Source organism: Bubalus bubalis, chromosome 12 (assembly GCF_019923935.1).
Source record: "Bubalus bubalis isolate 160015118507 breed Murrah chromosome 12, NDDB_SH_1, whole genome shotgun sequence".
NCBI classification, from domain to species: domain Eukaryota; kingdom Metazoa; phylum Chordata; class Mammalia; order Artiodactyla; family Bovidae; genus Bubalus; species Bubalus bubalis.
This window is the reverse complement of record NC_059168.1, coordinates 82,356,870-82,377,575: the sequence shown is the minus strand read 5'-3', so window position 1 is coordinate 82,377,575 and position 20,706 is coordinate 82,356,870. Positions and strand designations below refer to the sequence as shown.

Below are 20,706 nucleotides of genomic sequence, written 5' to 3'. Positions count from 1 at the left end.
AGCCTCACAAAGAGCAAGTCTACAGAGTCAGTTTTCCAACAGCAATTATTGCATGTCTCTGTGTCACATTTTGGCAATTCTCTCAATATTTCAAACTTTTTCATTATTAATATATTTGTTATGATGATCTGAGATCAGTGATCTTTGATGTTACTACTGTTAACTGTTTTGCACTTTTCTATTAAGGTATGCACATTTTTTAAACATAATGCTATTGCACACTTAAAATTACAGTATAATGTAAATGTACTTTTATAGGCACTAAGAAATCAAAAATGTGTGTGACTCCCTTTATTGCAACAATATCCCTTTTATTGCAGAGGTCTGGAACTGAGTCCACAGTATCTCGGAGCTGTGCCTGGAGTGGCAGAAATTGACTATGCAATAATCAGTGCAGCCCCAACTTGCAAGGAAGGCCAGAAGAAGGGAAGAACAGCTACTGAGGTCCTTCTATGCCAAGGCATTTCATATGCACTGCTTTTGAACTGCCTCAGCAATGCAACGTGTTCTGTATTATCTTCATTTTACAAATATGAACAGACTCAGAGAACAAAGAGAAAAGACATTCCTCAGTGAATATTCCCAATGCCCAGCCTGGCTCCAAGAAGCTCAGCGTGCCAGACAGATGAGCATGAATGTTCAGAAGGGGACCACAACAATACCACAGACATTAAGGCAACTATACACAAGAGGAGGAAATGAAGCCAAAATACAAATCAGAACGGACAATTTCTTCCCTCTGAAACTGCGCCAAGGCTTCTACATCCACTTTAATACTCCACTAAATATGAGAGCAAACGGCTGCTTACCTGTGCCCGGGATGGTAAATAGCTGTGTTGATTCCATGAGGATAATGACTGCTGAAGCTGAAACAGTGGCTCTCCTGATAGCTCTGATGTGTTCCAACACTAAATTCAAGAAGGTAAGTAAGAAATAAATACCATTAAACCACAGTGAAATGCCACTAAATACCCATTAAAATGTCTACAATTATAAAGACAGACACCACCAAATTTATATCCTTAAATATTGCTGAGGATGTAAAACCACCAGAACTTTGATAAATTATTAGTAGGACTATGAATGCTATACCCACTCTGAAAAAAGTCTGGCAATTCCTTACAAAAAAACAAACTATATCCACCCTATGACTCAGGAATTCCACTCAAAGATACTAACCCAAGAGAAATGAAAGCATTTATCCATAAAGACTTACACAAGAGTGGTCACAGCTGTTTTATTTATAAAACTGGAAACTGAGAGCTCCACCAATAGAAGAAGGGATAAACAGATCAAGAGTGCTATGGACTGAGGATTTGTGATCCCCACAGATTGAAAGCTTGTATCCCCTCAAATTCATTTAAGACCCTAATATCAATGTGATGATATCTGGAGGTGGGATCTTTGGGAACTGTTAGGTCAAAATGGGTTTAGTGTCTTTATAAGAAGAGGTTAGAGAGCTAACTAGCTGTCTCTCTATCATGTGTGGATATAAGGAGAAGTGGGCAGTCTGCACCCAAAAAAGAGCTCTCACCAGAACCTGACCAGGCTGGAACCCTGATCTCAGACTTCCAGCCTCCAGAACTGTCAGAAATAGATTTCTGTTACTGCTAAGCCACCCAGTTATGGTATTTTGTTATAACAACCCAAACTAAGACTAGTGAGATAGTCATACAATGAAGTACTAAGCAGCCATAAAAAGAATAAACTACTGATGCATATACAAATAAGGATGAGTCTCAAGATATGCTGAATGAAAGAAGACCTAAACAAAAAGAGTACATACTCTATGAGTCTGTTAATGTAAATCACTAGGACAGGCAAAACTAATCTATGATGAAGAAGAATTATAAATAGCAGTTTCTCTGAGGATGGGTATGGACAAAGCTTTACTAAGAAGAGGCATGAGGGAACTTTCTTGCTTGATGGTAGTGTCTGTATCTTGACAGGGCTTTGAATTGCACAAGTGTATGCATTTGTCATAATTCACTAGCTGGTACAGTTCAGATCTGCGCATTTCATTGCATGCAAATTTTCTCCATCGAAAGAAAACCGTTAAGGACGTTCTGAACTTTAATTAATCATATGCATACTAAAATATGCATGGCAACCCACTCCAGTATTCTTGCCTGGAAAATCCCACGGACAGAGGACCCTGGTAGGCTACAGTCTACGCGTTCACAAAGAGTCAGACACGACTGAGCAACTTCACTATCACTATACTAAAATAATAAGTACTGACTCTGAAATACGTTAAAAACAGGGCTGATTAATGGCCAGAGAACTAGATAGAAATATGACACAGTAGGTACAGCAAAATGCTAAACAGAATTTAAGTGGAGGTATATGAGAGCTTACTACAAAATTCTTTCAGCCTTTTTAAAATTATATACAGGTTTATTTAACATAGCATTTCTCTTAAGTGTGAATGAATTTATCTCCCCTTTTTTTCTTAACATACATATTTTATTGAAGTATAGTTGACTTACAGTGTTTCAGGTACACACTGAGGTAGTTCAGTAATACACATATATTATTTTTCAGATTATTTTCCATCATAGGTTGTTACAAGACACTGACTACAGGCTCCCTGTGCTATATAATAAATCAACCTTTCTTTTATATTTGCAATTTTTCATAATAAAATGCTGAAAGGAAAAAAAAAGCACCAAAATCTAACACTAAAGCAAGGACGTAAACATTATTTCAAACAGGGCATCTCAAATAAAGTGTATTTTTACCTTACAAGGTAGCTTCTAAGTTCTCCTCGGTAATTGATGACCAAGAGTTCTGCAGACCATTGTGCACTTGCTTTATATTCTAAAAATATCAGCCCAGCAATGGCATAGCTCAAATCGCCTGCTAAACTAGATGCCTATGGAGGAGAGAAATTAAGTCACTAAAAAATACTAGATACAGGTTACCACATGTATAATGGAAGGCTATTCAAGACACTGGCCTTGCAAGGCATACCTTAAGAACTGACTGTATATGAAGAATCACCTAAGCCAAAGTGCCCAAAACTACACATCCAAGTCTAGACCAGCCCTCCCAACCACAGGCTGGAACCACAGCATCCTCTTTGGGTGAGATGTTCATTTAGTAACTGAATTTCTGTTTAGACTATATTTCCATTGAAAAATAAGGGGAGACAAATAAAAAAGAAAAAAAAAACTAATCCTATCATTCAGCCTCTAAGAATTCTAAGAGACAGAATTCAGATATAAGCTCTCAAATGTTAATTTCCACTGCCAGTCGTAACCAGTGTTACATTAAAAAGACAGAAGAAGAAAGAAGTCTCCAGTTCTAATCAGCAATTTAAAGGGAAGGACTCTTAAAACAGTCACTCAATGCCAGCCTTTCTCCATCAACTAAATATCAGGCTACATTTGCAGAAGATCTGGAGGCATGTGCACCTCAGGAATCACATTCACCACCCTGAGTGGACCCTCACTGTCTAAAACCACTCAATAAAATATCAACAGTGTAGCCACATGTGGCTATGGAACATCTGATAGATACAAATAGAGACAAGCTAAAAACCTAAAAAGACACCAAATTTCAAAGACTTAGTACCAAAGAAATAATGTGAAATATTCCACTGATAATTTTTACAGTCATTTCAACATGCGATCATTTTGGATATGTTAAATAAAATTAATTTCACCTGTTGAACTTAATGTTACTAAAAAATTTTACATTACATGTGATCACATTTACAGCTCAGATTAAATTTCTATTGAACAGTGTTAGGGCTTCCCAGGTGGCACTCGTGGTAAAGAACCCAATGTCAATGCAGGAGCTGTAAGAGACGTGGGTTCAATCTCTGGGTCGGGAAGATCCCCTGGAGGAGGGCATGGCAAACCATTCCAGTATTCTTGCCTAGAGAATCATATGGACAGAAGAGTCTGACAGGCTACAGTCCATAGGGTCACAAAGAGTCGGACACAACTGAAGTGACTTAGCACAAACAGTGCTACTCTAGAAAATAATAATTCAACCTTCTTTGTTTGGTTCCCCAGAACTTCTATAACATGAGTACAGTGTACTTTTTCAAGTTTTTCCACTCATTTTTTAACAAAAACCATTTTCTATATCCTTGGTTCTCACTCCCAGCTTCTCACTAGAATCAGTTGAAAGACCCGAAACATTATCCTTCAGGTCTCACTCAGATCAATTAAGTAAGACTTTCTCTGGGTGTAGCCTGGGAAATCCAATAATTTGTTTTGTTTCATTTTCTGTTCTTTATAAAGCTTCATAGGTGATTCTAAAAAGCAGCCAGAATTAGGACCACTGTTCTTCCTGCCCCCTATTCTGTTCACTTGAGGAAGAAGGATACAAAGTTAAAAAAAAAAAAAAGAAAGCACTGAATTCCTAAAAGAGACACTAATTAACTGGATTACCAGAGGAAAAGTCATTTTACTTCCTCACAGTTTAAGCTCTCTAAACTGTAAAATGAGGATACTATGCACCCAGTCTACTCAAAGGGTGTTGTGAATATTACACATGAATATACATCAGTCCTTAATGAAACACAAAGCGCTACACAAATGTAAATTACTACCACCATTAATTCTTTTTTCTTCACCCTCCATCTCAATTTCTACCCTTTTATGGTAACAAATTCTAACTCCTCTCAGGCTGGTTCTGTTCGAATGGCCCATTGACTTCTTTCCTTCACTGGAACTTTATTACCACTTTCTACAACCAATCCATTCTAAAGGAGATCAGTCCTGGGTGTTCATTGGAAGGACTGATGCTAAAGCTGAAACTCCAATACTTTGGTCACCTCATACGAAGAATTGACTCTTTGCATTGGAAAAGACTCTGATGCTGGGAGGGATTGGGGGCAGCAGGAGAAGGGGACAACAGAGGATGAGATGGTTGGATTGCATCACTGACTCGATGGACATGTGTTTGAGTGAACTCCGGGAGTTGGTGATGGATAGGGAGGCCTGGCATGCTGCGATTTATGGGGTCTCAAACAGTTGGACACGACTGAGCGACTGAACTGAACTGAACACCTCTTATTTAGTACTTACTTACTACCATCTTGTAATAATGGTAGATTAGTTTGAGTAAGTTCTGGGAGTTGGTGATGGACAGGGAAGCCTGGCATACTGCAATCCATGGGGTTGCAAAGAATCAGACACAACTGAGCGACTGAACTAAACTGATGTCTGCATAGTGCATTCAAAATACAAAGAAGACATATTTCATGAACAGCTCTCTAACTAGATCTAAGATCTTAACTCCACAGCTTATTATCCTGATTTATATTTCCTCTTTCATCACATTCACTCATTCATTCAAGTACCTATAGATAAAAGGCAGTTTTTTGGGTATGTACATACCGGAGTAATAACGAAGAGCTCACTTCCCATGAGATCAAACACCCTCACAGTTCCCATGCTTTCAGCATAGGCCAGCAGGGTACAGTCATAACTCCATGCCACACGCCTCCACTGTGGTTTTGGGTCTTTCGGAACTAGAATGAAAAACGAAGTGCTTTTAACATTATAAAGATAGTTAACATACAGTTTCTGCAGCAAGAAGAATATTCAAGTATGACATCATTTCCTAAAGGTCTCTAACACTCCCATTCAGGAGAAAAGAACAGCTCCCAAAAAGCCACTTCAAGGAAGAGGGGCAAAAGTAAACCATGACAAGCTTTACCCCACTTACTTGAGAATGAAGTCTACTGACCCAGTGGTCTACTGAATACTGAGCATGTCCTCATCAGGTAAAGGCCCACGAATGATATCCCTCAAAATACTTATGAAATTAAGAGAGATCAAGAGCATAGAATATGGGCAGAAAATGATTCCAATCCAGGGAGCTAAGTTCCTCCAAAAGCAAAAATAAAAGAAAATTTCAACTGCCAATCTTTTAGATACGTATTTTATCTTTTAAATCCGTTATTTCAAATACAGATGCTGAAGAAAAACAAAGGGAAATTATATCAACACAGTATTAGAAAGAGAAAAAATACATATTAGGCAAGGGAATCAAGAACTGTTTGTTCTCCATCACACAATTATAAAACTTGGAGAATCAACACCTTACTAATCCAACACCTGATTTTTTCTTCTGTTTCAAATTTTTCAGTACAATAACAGAAAGGCTACCAGCTGCAAAAGAAAAAGGGGCTGTGCAGCTCTGAACTGCATTAGGTTGGTTTGAGGTTTCTGCTGTTTCCTTTGCTTCCATTTCCCCAGAGCATCCCAGAACTGAAGAAGCAGGAAGGACCAGTGCCTTGCCTTAACCAACAAAAACTTCAAATTAGGAGAATCCAGGTGACACCAGGAGTCAGGATACAAACAAAGGCCAGAATCTCAGCTTGCCGCTCCCCCAACAGTGTTGGCTTCATTACAGCGCACAGTCCCTCAGCCAGAGCCTGGATTTAGCCTGAGGATTACTGCCTCGGAAGTGCTTCTGAAATGTTTCACCTTCTCTCTCTTCCTCTGCTAATATCCCAATTCAGGCTCATCATCTCTGGCTTAGACTCTCATAACAGCCTCCTAACAGGTCTCCCCAACTTCAGGCTCTTCCCTTCTAACCTTTCCTCAACTGTATCCCAAGTTATCTTTGTCAAAAAGAAAGGTGAACAGAGCCCATCTTTCTGCTCCTTTAAAATCCCTGGTGCTTGTCCATTTCCAACAAAATCAAGTGCAAACTCCCTCACAGATGTGAACGGCCCCTCACCAAAGGTCCCCTCAGGTCTTTCCCGTTCGCCTCCCACCCCTTCCTCCATCATCCACCTTGCAGCTCACCAGCAGCAACCACCTGGCGCACAAACCATGCAGCTCCAGTCTGTAACCTTCACACACACTGCTGTTTCTACCCAGAAGGTTCATCTCCAATGTTACTCAAAGGCTTCTTGTTGGTGACAACCATCTGTGGTAACAAACTGTCATCTCTTCCTGGACACTTATCAAAACTGTGAGAGGGTAACAGGCAGGAAGGCCAGGGGTCTCCAAATGGAGGAAATAGCCTGCAAGTGTCAGACATTTTTATCTCTCTTAAGCTGCAGGAGGAAACAAACTAGCAATATTTTTTTCCTTCTCTATACAAATTTAAAGAGAGGTTTCTCTTAAAATACTGTGTTGCCATACTGACACCTGGTTTCGCCTGAAGTTAGCTATTCTTCAGCCTAGAGATAACCAATGCCTTTTTCTTATGGAAATGTTTGTCTTAAGCTATGCTAATGTACTACGCCTTTACCCCAAACTCTGTCTCCAAGTCGGTTCCGCCTCTTGGCCCAGAACCTACTTGACAAACCAGTATGTTATACTCAGATATTGTTCCCCTAATCTATGTAAATGAAACTATTTGTATGGTGGTCTGCCCTTCTTTAAGATTCAAGTTAATTATTTTATGGCCCAAGATAAACCATTTGGTGCCAAGATTATCCCAAAATGCATCTTATGGGCGAGGGGCCTGGTGCTATTCTGAATTATAAGACATTCCTTTCTTTCATTAACAGACTGCTAGTGACTATATAACATCCAGCTGAAGACTAGCAGGGGGGTACTCTTTCTGCCCCCTTCTGATGCCTATGTCAGAAGCTTTCTCTATCTCCTTTATACTTTAATAAAACTTTATTACACAAAAGCTCTGAGCGATCAAGCCTCGTCTCTGGCCCCGGATTGAATTCTTCTCCTCCGGGGGCCAAGAATCCCGGTGTATTCGCGTGATTAAAACAACAACCTTTCATCTGTGCCCCCAAATATTCTCTACAAAAGTCCCTCAGCATTTATCACATCAGATGATGTGCTTACATGAGTGTTTTCCCCTCAAGTCTCTGAGACAAGGTCTTACTCGACAGTGCCATCCCAGGACCTGGAACAATGTGTTTCACTAATGAGCAAAGCCCAAGAAAAATCTATAATAATGGTAAGGGTTTACCATTCCTTAGGGACTAACAAACAATTAAACATGAATTATATAACTGAAGTCTTTTTTCCACCTAAAAGAGGAATATTATAGAATTCAAACCTCCCTCTTATCTCTAAAATATATGTAAAATATGTTCTGTTCATGGGAAAAATACACTCGACTTCCTTGAGTTTCTTCATTCTATTTTTCAAAAGGTGAAAAGCATACTAAAAAGTCCAAGAGAGGCCCTTGCATACAGGAGGGTCTAGTGAAGTTTAAGCCTAACAAAGAACTGCATACACTTTGGAAAAGAAATTTTTAAGATGACAATAAACTGAAAAAAAAGTCACTTCTCTGTCCTCACATAGCTTAAAAAAAAAAATAATGAAACCTGTAAGTGAATTTACACACAGAATGATAACAACACAAGACTCCAAGACCCATATACTCGCAGATGCTATAGGAACACCAGCAAGAGGACAATTTAATGTCTGAAAAATATTAATGTGCTAAACAAACACCACAACATTTTTCCATTATTTCTGTTTTACCTGTGATAACAGATCTTTCCTCTTAATTCATTTTTATAGGAAGATAAACAGATTTACGTACAATATTCTGTATCTGTCTGAAATAAGCCCCATCTGAAGGGAATTTGTTTTTACTATCACTTCCAGTTATAACCAGCCGCTCCAGAAAACTCAGCATGTGTTCTCATCCAAATAAAGATATGTTTTCACTACAAGATAAAATTTCACCTAACAATATGAAAATGAAGATGGTATCACCAGATTTTGCCAGCATTCTGTATGGTTTTAGAGACAAATGAACAGCACAGATTTTTACAAAGCCAGTGTCAACGGAGTTTTCTGAAAGTATTCAAAAATCTGACAATCACCCCATTCCTGGAGAAGCCGTTTATACCTGCTCTCATCCGGGACCAGCTGCTGAGCTTGCCTCCACCTCAGAGCTTCCGTCCACTTGGCCTGGAACTCTCTTCCCCTGAACGCGTCCCAGGCTCCTTTCCATCTTTCACATCTCCATGTAAATCTCACTTGCTCAGGCAACGTCCTCCAACTGCCCTGTATCAGCAGCCTCAAGGCCCCACTGTTCTCCTCCATTCCGATGATTTCATGTCTTTCACAGCCCTTATCCCAAATCAGTATATATGTCTACTTCTCACTGTCTGCCTTGTGCATTGAACTATTAATTCCACAACATTAGATGCTGTGTCCATTCTGTTCATAACTTTATCACCAGCACCTCATATTCTGCTGGTACACAACAGCACCCCAGGGCTGAAGAAGCACACTGCAGTCCAGTGCTCATGTACCCAAATTAGAAATGGAAAAGGGGAAGAACTGAAAATAAGGAACCCTGGGCTTTATTCTCAGTGATGCTGTAAAACGGCTGGGTGTGACCATGGGGCGATCACCAAGGGTTCAATGAACACGGTCTCCCAAACATTCTCTGACTCTGACATCAAGAACCAGTGAGCAAGAACAAACTAGCAGGACTAGAAGACACGCAGAGGAGTTAATTATCTAAATGTTCGCACATATGAGAAAAATCATACAGTCCTGGAACAAGGAAGTTCTAAAGCATAAGAGAGTTTGAAGCTATAAAGGAAAAAAAGAATGACAAGAGTGGCTACCACCCCCCCCCCACAAAAAAAAAAAAAAAAAAAAAAAACCCTCTGTGAAAATAAGACAGAACAAATTTAAAAGGCAAATGGATTTGGAAAAATATCTGCAACAAATGACAAGGGGTAACATTCATACTATAACATAGAAATAATAAGAGAATAGTCAAATAAGGACACAGTCAATAAAGAAAAGTCAAGTAATCCAAGAGGAATATAGACAAAAGGATATGATCTAACTATTCACATATACACACACACACAAAATAGCCACTTAACATGTTTTACTTAATAAAGATATGCAAATTAGAAATGAGATGCTTTTTTCCCCCCTGCTAACCTGATATTTTAGAAAATGGGTACCTTATAGTACTGATTTGAACCTGTTAACGAGATAACATGAGCTAATGTGATAAACTTACTGGAAACCTAGGAGTTTCAAATTTCTGGAGCAGTCAGATAGAGAGAAAATATAATTGTTTTGTTTATAACATATAATTTTACCAAATTATTTTCATAATTAGTTTGAGAGGAAGGTTTTCCCTACTCCCGGAAAACACAAGATTCAAACCTGTAATTTTTCAGATAGAAACCATAAAAGTTATAAACATATTTGCTGGTTCATTCAGTCCTTTGTTAACTTTTGTGAAGTCATCAGGTTTTTCATTAGAATACCAGGACATATCAAAATGTTAAGAACTCCATATAATTTCTAGGATATCTGTATTAGTAATTTTACCATACATTATAACATGAGCGGATTTATTACTCATTTGATAATCTTTTTCATGTAATTTAACCAACCAAATAAACACAGTTTAATATCTCCCTTTGGGATGTTTCAGGGGTCTTCTGAAGCACCCCAAACTTAGCTAGAGGTCAAAAGAACTTCAAAAGAATTCTATTTAGGAAGTTTTATGGAAAAGATCAATTAAAAGGGTTTAGAACATTTGGTCAGATTTAGTCAGTGTTGATGGGTGTATCATTTAGCTTCCTGATATGTCACAATAGGTATAAATACCAAGGCTCAAGGTCTAGTGAAAGTCAGCTCTGTCATCTTGGACCTAGTTGACTCTAACCAGTTTTCTTATGGCTGTGTCATTTCTAACAAAATCCATTTATCTAACTAATTGTAATCCAATTTTATAAAATCCTGATCATGCATAACTCTTTAGGATTTATTCATACTTCTTTTTTTTTTTTTTTTACTGAAAACACACTTCCTACTTTCCTTTAGCAACCAAGAACTTTTATATTAGCATTTTATAGATTGGTGAGCATAAATACCAGTGATAATTTCTAAAACTCTTGCTTTCTTAGAACGTTTTAGTATGGCACCAAACATTATTCATTTATAGTCTCAAATTTCTTTAGTTTCTCTGTAAAAGGAAATTAGTGTTTAGGAGTAAATGTTTCAAAATCTTATTTTATTTGGAAATGACCTAACTACTCAATAGACTTCCAACACTTAGCACACTTGGCACAACCCTTAGAAATTTTAAGTTATGCCAATCTGGAGAGACTATTTTAGACAGATATTTCTAAAGAATAATTATTCTTAATAAAGTTTATATAAAAGCTCACCTCATTTACATTTTTTTTTAGAAGTTTCTTCACTCGAGGTAATGTCCTTGTTGACAAACTCGTAACAGGTATAATATTTAACTTATATTAAACCTAGGTACAGTAAAAATATTCTACTTACTGTTAATTACTCTAAGACATCTCTATATTAGATAGGTCAACAAACAAACATTAATATCAGGTATTTAATACTGAATATTTCCCAGTTCACATGAACCTGGAATTTATTGTTTAATTTATAATTATTTGATTTGTAAGCACTTAATTTGGTTATATTTGATTAAAATGAGGGTAATTTTAGGGAGAAAAAGATGCTTTAATAAATGTTAAATCCCAGTTTGTTAATGGAGGTCTACCAATGGAGGTAGTAAGACTCATTTCTTGGATAGTTCTTTGCTATTATGTGATATTAATGTAAAATTTAATTGAATTCTTAAAGAACACCCTAAGTTTGTTTCTGAAGCTTATCTCAGTAATCTATATTTGGATGAAGATCAGATGCCTCATGACCTGCAACCAGGAGTGGAAAAAGACATAATTTAAGGGACTGTCTCCAACCTGGATGGAAGGACTTTTTTACTAGCTCAGGCTTCCCTGGTGGCTCAGAGGGTAAAGTATCTGCCTACAATGCGGGAGACCTGTGTTCGATCCCTTGGTCAGGAAGATCCCCTGGAGAAGGAAATGACAACCCACTCCAGTACTCTTGTCTGGAAAATCCCATGGACTGAGAAGTCTGGTAGGCTACAGTCCATGGGGTCGCAAAGAGTCAGAGACGACTGAGCGACTTCACTTTCATTCATGGTGCTGATAGTGGAAAAAGAATGGCTTCACTCACACCTTTGACCTGGTTATATAAAGTATAACTTTCAGGAAGGAAACATGGCAGTAGCTACATTTTGAATACTATACCCACAGACAAACAGGATGTCTTTTCCAGCATTGTTAGAAGGGAAAGGGGACAAAGATAAGAAGAGAAAGAAAAAAATAAGCCACAGTACACCATCTAAATTTCCACAAATAGGGAAATAGATAAATAAAATGGGGTTCACATTCTATGAAGAATGCAAATTAAGATAATACAATCTTGTTACTTTTCGATTTCATTATTTGAATTTGTTACAATTATGTACTGCTTTTGTAATTAAAATGGAAAAAAACCCCCAGAGTAACTAGTTTCAGATTAGGCTTCCCAGTATAAAAAGAAAATATGGCAAAGAACTATTTTCAGATGGTTTATTACAAGCAGAACAAGATGTGATGACAGGGAGAAAGGGAAATGGATGAGGTGAGCTCCAGGCTCACCCTCGCTCTCTGCCAGGAAGCATTTTCTCCACTAGGTGTATGAAGAGAGACCTCAGACAGGACATGGAAGTCTAACTGAACTGCGATGAAGGTTAGAGTTTGGAGCTACCAAGCTGACTAGAATCTGCAAGGCAACCTTCCAGACGAAAGTGGGTTAGGCAGAAAAGGAATGCTGAAAGTCTGCAGAGAGGAATCCCTGGGTCTTTGGCCAAACACAACTTTGCACACACTTGGAGAGGATGAGTTATCAGAGGGAGAACAACTATCAGATCTTGGGAAGGATCTGAAATGGTAATAAGTTCCAGCTAGCCACAGTGGATGGAGAAGGAAATGGCAACCCACTCCAGTGTTCTTGCCTGGAGAATCCCAGGAACGGCGGAGCCTGGTGCGCTGCCGTCTATGGGGTCGCGCCGAGTCGGACACGACTGAAGCGACTTAGCAGCAGCAGCAGCAGCCATAGTGGAGAGACTTCACTGAACACTTTGAGCATTTCTAACAGATCCTGGACAGGCCTCATTTTAAAGTAGAACTGATCTAACCCTAAAATAAAAGCTACTGTAAAACATATCCTACAACACTGATAAGTCTTAAAAAATTAAGCCAATCCACAAAGAAATTAACTTCCCAAAACAAAATGCAATACCCTTAAGAAAAGATAACAAATACCAGACACTCTATAACACAGCACCCATAATGTTGAGCATATAATCTAAAGTTGCGAAGTATGTGAAGCAGGAAAGCATAACCCATATCATGAAAAAAAAAAAAGAAACCTGTCAATAGAAATATACCCAGAAATGATACTTATCGAGGAATAAGCAGACAAGGACTTCAAAATAGCTATTAAAACATATTTTGGGATACAAAAAAAAGTATAAACAAAGCAAATAAATAGGGAATCAAAAGAATCTGATGGAAACTATAAAATGCCCAATTACTGAAATGAAAAAGGTAATACCTGAAATGAAAAATTCATTGGATGGACTTAAAAGCACATTAAGCACTGCAGAGCGAAAAAAAAGTTTAAACTGATACCTTGAAAACTTCACAAAATAAACTACACAAATTAAAAAAAAGAGGGGAAAACTGAAAAAATTAATAGAATATCAGTAACCAGTGGAATAATCACAACCAATCTATAAGTGCCAGAAGAGGGGAAAGAGATTGAATTAGAAAACTTTATTTGAATTTTAAATAACATCCATAAAATTGTAAATGTGATGAAATCTACAAATCCACTGATCCTAGAGGCGTAATGGACCTACAGGAAGATAAAGTAGAAAAATGAAGTCAAGTCACATTGTCAGAGGAAGCACACTGACTGAAACCGCCCACCCCGGCCAGACAGCACAGTAACTATTTGCATGGAGTTGTTTTACCACAGGAGGTCCTGGTAAGGACATGGAACTAATAAGCCTCCACCAACCAAAGAGTTTGGTAAAGGTCAAAATGAGACACCACATGTCCAAACACATCCCAGAATCTTTCTCTCTGGCACCCATCTTGGCTGAACAAGGCGTGCACCACCAGGAAGGACTCTGCGTCAGAATGACTGGCTAAAAACAACCTGGAAACTAATCCCATCACCAAAACACCCAAGACTGCAAGCCATGTGACAGAGCTGTTCTCCTGGGTTCCCTTACCCTCCTGCTCTCCACCCAGGCGCCCTTTCCCAATAAAATCTCTTGCTTTGTCAGCACATGTGTCTCCTCGGACGATTCATTTCCGAGTGTTCGCCAAGAGCCCAGTTTTGGGCCCTGGAAGAGCTCCCCCTTCCTGCAACAATGATAGTCAAATTTCTAAAATCAGTGATAAAGAGAAAATCTCAGAAGCAGCTGGAAAAAAGAGACATTACCTACAGGAAAACAGTAATAGAAACGGCTGTTAACTTCTCATCAAAACAATGCAATGACCTCTTTAAAGAACTGAAAGAAAAAAAACAATCAACCTGGAATTCTATATCCAGAGAAGATATTTTACAAAATGAAGGCAAAAATCAAAAATGGTTTCAGATCAACAGACCTGCATTATAAAAAATATTAAATAAGGTTTTCAAGTTGAAGAGAAACACTACCAAATGGAAACTTTCACAAAAAGAAAAAAATTGAAAATAATAGAGGTGGAAAATAGAAGAAAAAATAAGAGATTCATCCTTGTTTAATTCCTTAGTTATATGACAAAAAAATACTAATATAGTGTAGAGGTTTAACATTTATTTAAAAAGTTAGAAAACAGTACAAAGGAGTAGGAAGGAACAGATATACACTGTATAATTAATTTTTAAATGTACATTGTAAATCCCAGAACAAATGCTAAAAGGAACAGAGAAGAAATAGGACAAATAGAAAAATAAGACACAATATATAATGAATAATGCAATAAATGAGATCAAAAACACTCTGGAGGGAACAAATAGTAGAATAATGGAAATAGAAGATAGGATTAGTGAATTAGAAGACAGAATGGTAGAAATAAATGAATCAGAGAGGAAAAAAGAAAAACAAGTTAAAAGAAATGATGACAATCTCAGAGACCTCTGGGACAATGTTAAATGCCCCAACATTCGAATCATAGGAGTCCCAGAAGAAGAAGACAAAAAGAAACACCATTAGAAAATACTTGAGGAGATAATAGTTGAAAACTTCCCTAAAACGGAGAAGGAACTAATCACCCAAGTCCAAGAAACCCAGAGAGTCCAAAACAGGATAAACCCAAGGCGAAACACCCCAAGACACATATTAATCAAATTAACAAAGATCAAAGAACAAATATTAAAAGCAGCAAGGGAAAAACAACAAACAACACACAAGGGGATGCCCATAAGGATAACAGCTGATCTTTCAACAGAAATTCTTCAGACCAGGAAAGAATGGCAGGACATACTTAAAGTGATGAAACAAAATAACCTACAGCCCTAATTACTGTACCCAGCAAGGATATCATTCAAATATGAAGGAGAAATCAAAAGCTTTACAGACAAGCAAAAGCTGAGAGAATTCAGCACCACCAAACCAGCTCTCCAACAAATACTAAAGGATCTTCTCTAGACAGGAAACACAAAAAGGGTGTATAAACTCAAACCCAAAACAACAAAGTAAATGGCAAAGAGATCATCAGAGATCAGATCAGATCAGTCACTCAGTCGTGTCCGACTCTTTGCGACCCCAGGAATCGCAGCACACCAGGCCTCCCTGTCCATCACCAACTCCCGGAGTTCACTCAGACTCACGTCCATCGAGTCAGTGATGCCATCCAGCCATCGCATCCTCTGTCATCCTCTTCTCCTCCTGCCCCCAATCCCTCCCAGCATCAGTCTTTTCCAATGAGTCAACTCTTCGCATGAGGTGGCCAAAGTACTGGAGTTTCAGCTTTACCATCATTCCTTCCAAAGAAATCCCAGGGTTGATCTCCTTCAGAATGGACTGGTTGGATCTCCTTGCAGTCCAAGGGACTCTCAAGAGTTTTATCCAACTCCACACTTCAAAAGCATCAATTCTTCAGCGCTCAGCCTTCTTCACAGTCCAACTCTCACATCCATACATGACCACAGGAAAAACCATAGCCTTGACTAGACGAACCTTTGTTGGCAAAGTAATGTCTCTGCTTTTGAACATGCTATCTAAGTTGGTCATAACTTTCCTTCCAAGGAGTAAGCGTCTTTTAATTTCATGGCTGCAGTCACCATCTGCAGTGATTTTGGAGCCCAGAAAAATTAAGTCTGACACTGTTTCCACTGTTTCCCCATCTATTCCCCATGAAGTGGTGGGACCGGATGCCATGATCTTCGTTTTCTGAATGTTGAGCTTTAAGCCAACTTTTTCACTCTCCACTTTCACTTTCATCAAGAGGCTTTTTAGTTCCTCTTCACTTTCTGCCATAAGGGTGGGGTCATCTGCACGTCTGAGGTTATTGATATTTCTCATGGCAATCTTGATTCCAGCTTGTGTTTCTTCCAGTCCAGCGTTTCTCATGATGTACTCTGCATATAAGTTAAATAAACAGGGTGACAATATACAGCCTTGACATACTCCTTTTCCTATTTGGAACCAGTCTGTTGTTCCATGTCCAGTTATAACTGTTGCTTCCTGACCTGCATACAAATTTCTCAAGAGGCAGATCAGGTCGTCTGGTATTCCCATCTCTTGAAGAATTTTCCACAGTTTATTGTGCTCCACACAGTCAAAGGCTTTGGCATAGTTAATAAAGCAGAAATAGATGTTTTTCTGGAACTCTCTTGCCTTTTCAATGATCCAGCGGATGTTGGCAATTTGATCTCTGGTTCCTCTGCCTTTTCTAAAACCAGCTTGAACATCAGGAAGTTCACAGTTCACATATTGCTGAAGCCTGGCTTGGAGAATTTTGAGCATTACTTTACTAGCGTGTGAGATGAGTGCAATTGTGCGGTAGTTTGAGCAGTCTCTGGCATTGCCTTTCTTTGGGATTGGAATGAAAACTGACCTTTTCCAGTCCTGCGGCCACTGCTGAGTTTTCCAAATTTGCTGGCATATTGAGTGCAGCACTTTCACAGCATCATCTTTCAGGATTTGGAATAGCTCAACTGGAATTCCATCACCTCCACTAGCTTTGTTCGTAGTGATGCTTTCTAAGGCCCACTTGACTTCACATTCCAGGATGTCTGGCTCTAGGTCAGTGATCACACCATCGTGATTATCTGGGTCATGAAGATCTTTTTTGTACAGTTCTTCTGTGTATTCTTATCAATAATTACCTTACACATAAATGGGTTGAATGCCCCAACCAAAAGACAAAGACTGGCTGAATGAATACAAAAACAAGACCCCTATATATGTTGTCTACAAGAGACCCAAAAACAAGGGACACATACAGACTGAAAGTGAAGGGCTGGAAAAAGATATTCTATGCAAATAGAGACCGAAAGAAAGCAGGAGTAGCAATACTCATATCAGATAAAATAGACTTTAAAACAAAGGCTGTGAAAAGAGACAAAGAAGGACACTACATAATGATCAAAGGATCAATCCAAGAAGAAGATATAACAATTATAAATATATATGCACCCAACATAGGAGCACCACAATATGTAAGACAAATGCTAACAAGTATGAAAGGGGAAACTAACAACAACACAGTAATAGTGGGAGACTTTAATACCCCACTCACACCTATGGATAGATCAACTAAACAGAAAATTAACAAGGAAACACAAACTTTAAATGATACAATAGACCAGATAGACCTAATTGATATCTATAGGACATTTCACCCCAAAACAAATTTCACCTTTTTCTCAAGTGCACATGGAACCTTCTCCAGGATAGATCACATCCTGGGCCACAAATCTGGCCTTGGTAAATTCAAAAAAAATTGAAATCATTCCAAGCATCTTTTCTGACCACAATGCAGTAAGATTAGATCTCAATTACTGGAGAAAAACTATTAAAAATTCCAACATATGGAGGCTGAACAACATACTGCTGAATAACCAACAAATCACAGAAGAAATCAAAGAAGAAATCAAAATATGCATAGAAATGAATGAAAATGAAAACACAACAACCCAAAACCTGTGGGACACTGTAAAAGCAGTGCTAAGGGGAAGGTTCATAGCAATAGAGACATACCTCAAGAAACAAGAAAAAAGTCAAATAAATAACCTAACGCTACACCTAAAGCAACTAAAAAAGGAAGAAATGAAGAACCCCAGGGTTAGTAGAAGGAAAGAAATCATAAAAATTAGGGCAGAAATAAATGCAAAAGAAACAAAAGAGACCATAGCAAAAATCAACAAAGACAAAAGCTGGTTCTTTGAGAGGATAAACAAAATTGACAAACCATTAGCCAGACTCATCAATAAACAAAGGGAGAAAAATGAAATCAATAAAATTTGAAATGAAAATGGAGAGATCACAACAGACAACACAGAAATACAAAGGATCATAAGAGACTACTATTAGCAATTATATGCCAATAATATGGACAACGTGGAAGAAATGGACAAATTGTTAGAAAAGTACAACTTTCCAAAACTGAACCAGGAAGAAATAGAAAATCTTAACAGACCCATCACAAGCACAGAAATTGAAACTGTAATCAGAAATCTTCCAGCAAACAAAAGCCCAGGTCCAGATGGCTTCACAGTTGAATTCTACCAAAAATTTAGAGAAGAGCTAACACCTTTCCTACTCAAACTCTTCCAGAAAATTGCAGAGGAAGGTAAATTTCCAAACTCATTCTATGAGGCCACCATTACCTTAATAACAAAACCTGACAAAGATGCCACAAAAAAAGAAAACTACAGGCCAATATCACTGATGAACATAGATGCAAAAATCCTTAACAAAATAATAGCAATCAGAATCCAACAACACATTAAAAAGATCATATATCATGACCAAGTGGGGTTTATCCCAGGGATGCAAGGGTTCTTCAATATCCACAAATCAATCAATGTAATACACCACATTAACAAATTGAAAAATAAAAGCCATATGATTATCTCAATAGATTCAGAGAAAGCCTTTGACAAAATTCAACATCCATTTATGATAAAAACTCTCCAGAAAGCAGGAATAGAAGGAACATACCTCAACCTCAAAAGCTATATATGACAAACCCACAGCAAACATTATCCTCAATGGTGAAAAATTAAAAGCATTTCCCCTAAAGTCAGGAACAAGACAAGGGTGCCCACTCTCACCACTACTATTCACTTTTGGAAGGGAAAGTGGAAGTTTTGGTCACAGCAATCAGAGCAGAAAAAGAAATAAAAGGAATCCAAATTGGAAAAGAAGAAGTAAAACTCTCACTGTTTGCAGATGACATGATCCTCTACATAGAAAACCCTAAAGACTCCACCAGAAAATTACTAGAACTAATCAATGACTATAGTAAAGTTGCAGGATATAAAATCAACACACAGAAATCCCTTGCATTCCTATACACTAATAATGAGAAAACAGAAAGAGAAATTAAGGAAACAATTCCATTCGCCATTGCAATGAAAAGAATAAAATACTTAGGAATATATCTACCTAAAGAAACTAAAGACCTATATATAGAAAACTATAAAACACTGGTGAAAGAAATCAAAGAGGACACTAATAGATGGAGAAATATACCGTGTTCATGGATCAGAAGAATCAATAGAGTGAAAATGAGTATACTACCCAAAGCAGTGAAAATGAGTACACTACCCAAAGCAATCTATAGATTCAATGCAATCCCTATCAAGCTACCAACGGTGTTTTTCACAGAGCTAGAACAAATAATTTCACAATTTGTATGGAAATACAAAAAACCTCGAATAGTCAAAGCAATCTTGAGAAAGAAGAATGGAACTGGAGGAATCAACCTGCCTGACTTCAGGCTCTACTACAAAGCCACAGTCATCAAGACAGTATGGTACTGGCACAAAGACAGAACTATAGATCAGTGGAACAAAATAGAAAGCCCAGAGATAAATGCATGCACCTATGGCCACCTTATCTTTGACAAAGGAGGCAAGAATATACAATGGAGAAAAGACAATCTTTTTAACAAGTGGTGCTGGGAAAACTGGTCAGCCACTTGTAAAAGAATGAAACTAGAACACTTTCTAACACCATACACAAAAATAAACTCAAAATGGATTAAAGATCTCAACGTAAGACCAGAAACTATACAACTCCTAGAGGAGAACATAGGCAAAACACTTTCCGACATAAATCACAGCAGGATCCTCTATGACCCACCTCCCAGAATATTGGAAATAAAAGCAAAAATAAACAAATGGGACCTAATTTAATTAAAATCAAAAGCTTCTGCATAACAAAGGAAACTATAAGCAAGGTGAAAAGACAGCCTTCAGAATGGCAGAAAATAATAGCAAATAAAGCAACAAAGAATTAATCTCAAAAATATACAAGCAACTCCTACAGCTCAATTCCAGAAAAATAAATGACCCAGTCAAAAAAATGGGCCCAAGAACTAAACAGACATTTCTCCAAAGAAGACATACAGATGGCTAACACATGAAAAGATGCTCACCATCACTCATTATCAGAGAAATGCAAATCAAAACCACAATGAGGTACCATCTCATGCCAGCCAGAATGGCTGAGATCCAAAAGTCTACAAGCAATAAATGCTGGAGAGGATGTGGAGAAAGGGAACCCTCTTACACTGTTGGTGGGAATGCAAACTAGTACAGCCACTATGGAGAACAGTGTGGAGATTCCTTAAAAAACTGGAAATAGAACTGCCATATGACCCAGCAATCCCACTGTTGCACATACACACCAAGGAAACCAGAAGTGAAAGAGACATGTGTACCCCAATGT

At 38.1% G+C, this 20,706-nt stretch overlaps 1 protein-coding gene across 3 annotated transcripts in view; it reads right to left on the bottom strand.

Annotated features, from left to right (window-relative positions):
• Window positions 1-20,706, bottom strand: part of NBAS (NBAS subunit of NRZ tethering complex) — a 331,354-nt gene that overhangs the window by 288,732 nt on the left and 21,916 nt on the right. For 2 of the 3 annotated variants that reach the window (XM_044926228.2, XM_025261541.3), the window contains exons 7-9: window positions 5,355-5,488; window positions 2,742-2,875; window positions 810-908 (exon numbers count right to left, since the gene is read on the bottom strand). In XM_044926228.2, coding sequence (XP_044782163.2) covers window positions 810-908; window positions 2,742-2,875; window positions 5,355-5,488 — 367 coding nt within the window. Of the gene's footprint in view, window positions 1-809; window positions 909-2,741; window positions 2,876-5,354; window positions 5,489-7,781; window positions 7,843-20,706 lie in introns of all 3 variants that reach the window. The other variant, XM_044926229.2, reaches the window with a different exon arrangement.